General features: G+C 37.3%; 1 protein-coding gene across 1 annotated transcript; it reads right to left on the bottom strand.

Moving 5' to 3' along the window:
- Window positions 1-695: 695 nt before the first annotated feature.
- LOC120630126 (uncharacterized protein K02A2.6-like) lies at window positions 696-3,263 on the bottom strand. The gene has a single exon (XM_039899278.1). It carries the CDS (start codon window positions 3,159-3,161, stop codon window positions 696-698), a length of 2,466 nt encoding a protein of 821 aa, XP_039755212.1. The 5' UTR covers window positions 3,162-3,263.
- Between the last annotated feature and the right edge of the window lie 2,891 nt (window positions 3,264-6,154).

Here is a 6,154-nt window from a genome sequence, read left to right as displayed (position 1 = left end):
AATCGACTAGAATTAAATAATACTGCTTCCTATACTCAAAAATATCAGCACCAATTTTATTCCATGGTAGTTGAGGAATCTGCACTGGAATTAAAGGTTCTTTACTTTGCGTATTTGAGTTCTCCTGACAGACTTCGCATCGCTTAACATATAACTCAATGTCGTTTGAAATACCAGGCCAAAATAAAACTTCGCGCGCACGCCTCTTGCAACGATCTATTCCAAGATGGCCGTCATGAACAATGTTTAACATTTGGCTTCTTAGGGAATAAGGAATTAATATTAATTTATTTTTAAAAATAATTCCGTCTACAACAATCAGTTCATCTCTTAAAGACCAATAAGCCTTTAAATTATCGGGCATATCAACTTTACGTTTTGGCCATCCAGATACAATATACTCACAAAGCTGAATAAGATCGTTATCTTTTGAAGTTTCCGTTCGCACTAAACTTAACTTACTTGCAGACATTTGAACATGATCGAACAAGAGATTTACTTCATACATTAGTTTCTCATCCAATTCACTTTCAAAAGATTCTGCAAGCGGCGCACGCGACAAAGTGTCCGCTATGTACATATATTTACCGGGTACATATTTAATAATTAAGTCATAACCCTGCAGCCGAAGTAACATTCGCTGCAAACGCACTGGGTTAGAGACTAAAGCTTTCTTAAAAATACTCTCTAACGGTTTATGATCCGTTTCTACAATTACAGATTTTTTTTCCAAATATATATTGATGGTATTTTTCACAAGCGTACACTATGGCGAGAAGCTCTTTCTCGATCTGGGCGTACCTAGTCTGTGTATCCGTCAGCGTTCGCGACGCGTACTCGACCGGACGACCGTCTTGCATCAGCACTGCACCGAGCGCGACGCTGCTGGCGTCCACCGATAACACCACGGGCCGCGTGACGTCATACAGAGCTAGTACCGGAGCACTGCTAACTAATTCCTTTAACTTCGAAATCGCCCTATCGTGAATATTATCCCAATACCATGTAGATTCTTTTTTTAACAGTTGAGTAAGTTGTACGGTATAATTCGAATAGTTGGGAATAAATTTTGACAAGTAATTAGTAGCACCCAAAAATCTCTCTAAGGATTTTTTATCGTTTGGAATAGGCATATTTTTAATAGCCTTTACCTTATCTGCATCCGGTTTCATTCCGTTTTTGTTAAAAACATGTCCTAAATAGACCACTTCAGTGACACAAATTTTACATTTATCTTTGTTAAATTTTAAATTAATTTCTTGTGCCCTATTTAATAAAGCAGTAAGCCGCTGATCATGCTCATTTTTATTCCTTCCCCAACAAATAATATCATCAATGAACAAATCTACTCCAACCAAATCTTCTAATAATTGTTTAAGTGTTGAGTGAAAAACCTCAGATGCACAATTTAAACCAAAAGGCAATCTTAGAAACTGATATCGCCCAAATGGCGTGCTGAATGTACATAAATCCGCACTTTTGCTATCTAGTTTAATTGCCCAAAAACCAGAGTTGGCGTCCAAAACAGAAAAATATTGCGCACCAGTAAGCTTGGTGGCTATCTCATTAATCGTCGGCAACTGAAAGTGCGCTCGTTGAATCGCACAATTCAGCGGCCGAGGGTCAAGACACAGCCTTATACCACCATTTTTCTTAGCTGCAATTACCAATGAATTAACCCACTGAGTGGGATGAGTAACTTTTCTAATCACGCCGCAATCAACCATTCTCTTTAGTTCCACCTGCAATTTATCTCGTAGGCTTAAAGGTATTTTACGCGGAGCGCTAACTACAGGACTCACAGACTTATCTATAACTATACTATATGTACCGGGAAGGCAGCCTATGCCACGGAATAAGTTATCATAATATGAAAGATTTATATCGTGTACACGCTTTACCAAACCTAACTCCGTGCAAGCTTGCCTTCCAAGAACACTTTGACAGCTAATGCTCGCTACAGCAAACTTCAATTTATATAATTTGTGTTTATACCACCAATTCAAATCACATATTCCTTTTATAGGAATAATATTACCACTGTATGACTGAAGTTTGACATTAGTCTTTCTATTTATTACACTGATATTATATCCTAACAATAGAAATCTTTCGAAAGAAATAACATTTATGTCTGCTCCCGTATCCAGCTTAAATCTTTCGACGCCATACTCACCAGTCAATGTTTCAAACCAATCCTCCGCATATCTACGTTGCGAGGTGTTCGCTATCATTGATATAAAAAACGACTCGCCACTATCACTATCGGAATTTACCCCGTCATTCTCCGCATAAACATCGATGTCGTAAACTTTTTTAGCACGATCACTACACATCCTGGCAAAATGATTTTGCCCACCGCATAAATAGCACTTTACGCCCGCCGCAAAACACTGAAATCGCGATTCGCAAAACTGCCCACAATGCTTACACGCCGCTGCTGCTCGGGTTTCCACCCGACCGGCGGCATGACCTCCGCGCCGATGCGCGGGCGCGCCGCGCGCCGCACGACTTCCACTGCTGTACGCGTTCCATCGCCGGCTGCCAGAGGCGCGATCTCTGCCGCGCGCTTCCACCGCATCGATGGACGCTCCGCTCGAGCTACCTGCACGAGTTTCTAGCTGGCGCGTGCCATCCATTGAAACTTCGTCGGCTTGGCATATTTTTATCGCCTTTTCCAAAGTTAGCTCGTCCGTACGCAGTAAGCGATCTCGAACGACCGTATTTCTTATGCCACACACGATTCTATCTCTGATCAACTCCTCTTCCAGCAATGAAAACACACAAGTTTTAGTTAAAAGCTTCAATGCCGTGACGTATTGATTTATCGATTCCCCTTCAACTTGGTTTCTTGTGAAAAAGTTGTATCTGGCTAATGTAATATTCGGCTTCACACCAAAGTAGCTGTCAAACTTTTTCAATAGAACTGCAACGTCATCGCGATCGGTTTCCTTTTCGAAAGTAAACGTTTGATAAACATCAAATCCGTCCGATCCTATTAAATTGATCAATAAGCTAGCTTGTACTGCTGGGTCTTCCTTATGCACACCTGCAGCTTTTATGAATAACTGAAATTGTGTCTTCCATTTCTTCCACGCGTCAGCCCGGCTGACTGGGCTGCCATCCACACTGAGTTCCGGCGGGGGTCTTGCATGCTCCATTGCGAATAAATATGCAATCCACCGTTTACTACTTTTATTATAGTAAATCAAAGCAAACACGGCACTATATCAACATTAACTTAATTAATTTCCCACCGCTGCCACCATGTTATGTTAATGAAACTCGTGTTGGATGACAACTACTTTATTATCAAAATACCCACAACACTATAATAGGACTTTTCTATAAGCTTACGTTTATATAAACTTTAAACTTTTTCGGAGACATCTCCAAGATATCAACTGGTAATTTATTGTAAAATTGTATACAATTTCCTTTAAATGAATAACTTATCTTATGTAGTCTAGTATATTGCACTGCAAGTTTATTTTTGCTTGTAATGTTCAAATTATTGCTGTCACATTTTCTCTTAAATTTAGATATATTTATGTGAACATACATTAAATTTTCAAATATGTATTGACTAAAAACTATCATTATCTTAACATCTTTAAATTTATCTCTCAATGACTCTCCCGGACCCATTTTATAGATCGCACGAACAGCCCTCTTCTGCAGCACGAAAATAATGCCAATATCAGCATTAGTTATTCAATTCAATAAAGTGATAAAACGTTTAATTTTAATCATTTATTGTTGGAATCTAATAAAGTTAAGTAATAATCTGAACACTTCTTTTTAAAAAGAGTTACCAGTTTTTATGTGCATGAAAAATAACAGCCTCGTTGGTATAACTTGCTCAACTACGGATCGCAGGGCTTTAAACTCAATTCAATGCATATATAGCTCGACATCAGAAAAAAGCCATTGTTCTGACCCCATGCTTAGGAGAACACGTAATGCTGTCAATCGCAGTAGTTATTATAGCTCGCGAACTGACATTTAATTAGCATAGAAGATCTAAACCCTGAAAAGGGAGGCCTCTTAAGGAAAAGAAGGCTTGTCAATAAATGGGTTATTGAAATCTGAGGACTATTATAATGGCATGAAACTAAAAAGTTTCAAATTCGACTTTGATACGTCACGCCACGTGTGCTATAAAAGAAACTATTTTCAGTTTATCAATAAATTGGAGGAGTCTGTATACTTTTATCTTAAAATTACTCATAGAAAATGTTTTGCATTGAAAGCGAAGTTTTAACGTAATCAATTTTTTACGACGATTTTAAATATCCGTATGCTGTAGAGGCCACCAATTTGCTTACATTTCAAAGATCTGCATAACTTTGCAAATATAAATTATGATAGAAAAAAACTTAATTTTTATTTTTTGAGGGTAGTGTATTGCGTATTATCTGTCAGTTGGAAAGCTAGAAATTTCATATGAAGTTTGAAGCTTAAAGCAGTTTGAAACTAAAAGAACACTATAATGGTTTTCTCCTAATGTTACTCTGAACTTTGAGTAAAGTATAAAATTTATAACACAAATGTTACTGGAATAAAATAAACTGCCAAGTTATCAAGTGGGTTCGCCCTTTCATTCTAATTCTTCTTCTTAGTCGTGCGCTCTTGGCAGAGTGATCGTGGCTGCTGAGATGAATTCCATGGCGTTAGGCATCATTGGAACGCACGGCTTCCCGCACGAGTCTTCTCCACCTTTGGCGGTTGGTAGCATGTCGGAAGCATTCCACCACAGTTGCCTGTGTTAATGATTTCACCGTATCTGTCCACCGTAGGTGACCGCCCTCTTGCCCTAATTCTAATTAAGAATATTCATAAAGTGGAACTGTTATTGGCTTATCAGGATTAACAGCAGAGTAAAATTGCGTATGTAAAAGGCTAATATGAAATCATTGAAGTAAAATAATTAAATAGAAATGTTGTAAATAAACGTTGTAAATAAGTAAAATTTCCTAATTGTCTTCGTTAAGTGTCGCATATGTAATAAACAAATGGTGCTGGAGAAATAAAACGGTGCCACAGGGTGATAAAGTATATCACGACAGGCTTGCGACAGACGTAAATCTCGCAATCTTTGCTGTCAATATCACTTTTGTGTACAAACAAAATACAAAGTGACGTACGGCAAATATCTCAAGATTAACGCCTGTTTCAAGCCTGTGGTGAGATACGTAATCACCTAGCCGTCATATGTTGACGGTTTGTTAGTTTTATCTAGAAAATTACTGTAACCTGGGTCTTATAAAAGAACATGTATTTTTCGAGATTAAAAAATATCTCCCTAACTCCTCCTTCCATAAACCAATACTATGAAAAACTTTGATCGAATCTTTTGTTCTGTTGCTACGTAAATGAAGGATAGCAAATAACAAACTAACTTTCGTCTTAGTCTTATTAATAGAGATAAGAGTAGGTTGTAAGAAAACAATCAGGTGATAAGATGGGCAGCACCTTTTGGCGTGTAAACAGTGCAGTCAAGGTATTTTATTGGTCTGGAAAGTGTTACATCACGTCCGACGTTTCGAAAACAATAAAGATTTCAACAAGTTACGATGGGCGAACATATTCTCTCATCGTGTAACGGATACATGACAATCGAAAATGTACGAAACTAAACCGATAGTAAAACTTGGCAAGGAACTACTTTTTATCCCAAAATAGAAACTTAATCCCTTTCCGTAAAATTAAAAAAAAACTACCATATAATATTTTAATACTACAGTTTTTTACCTATGCACAGCAAAAGAGTTAAACAGATTTTGATAAAATTATGCATAGCGATAGCTTGCATACTAAAGACAAACGTAACAGGTCTTATCTCGAAAAACAAGAATAATACAAGGTGTATACAGTGAGGACTTAATTAAATATTAAATATATAAACTTTACAACCTTATTTATTTTATTTATTTAACCTTGCAATATATTGTATATAACTGTACTAGTCAAGACCTTTAGTGAGCCATGATGAAAGAGATGTGAAAAAATTTGTAATCCACCACATTGCGGCGGCGGTCATCTTGTACCAGTAATAATAGCATACAAAAATCCTGAATAATTTACTTTCAAAACAATAAAAAACATAATCAAAATAAGATAATACCATGCAAGACACCCACAGTAACATGCA

This window comes from Pararge aegeria, chromosome 15, assembly GCF_905163445.1.
Source record: "Pararge aegeria chromosome 15, ilParAegt1.1, whole genome shotgun sequence".
NCBI classification, from domain to species: Eukaryota; Metazoa; Arthropoda; class Insecta; order Lepidoptera; family Nymphalidae; genus Pararge; species Pararge aegeria.
The sequence above is the reverse complement of the archived record's forward strand: the minus strand, read 5'-3'. Positions and strand labels throughout refer to the sequence as shown.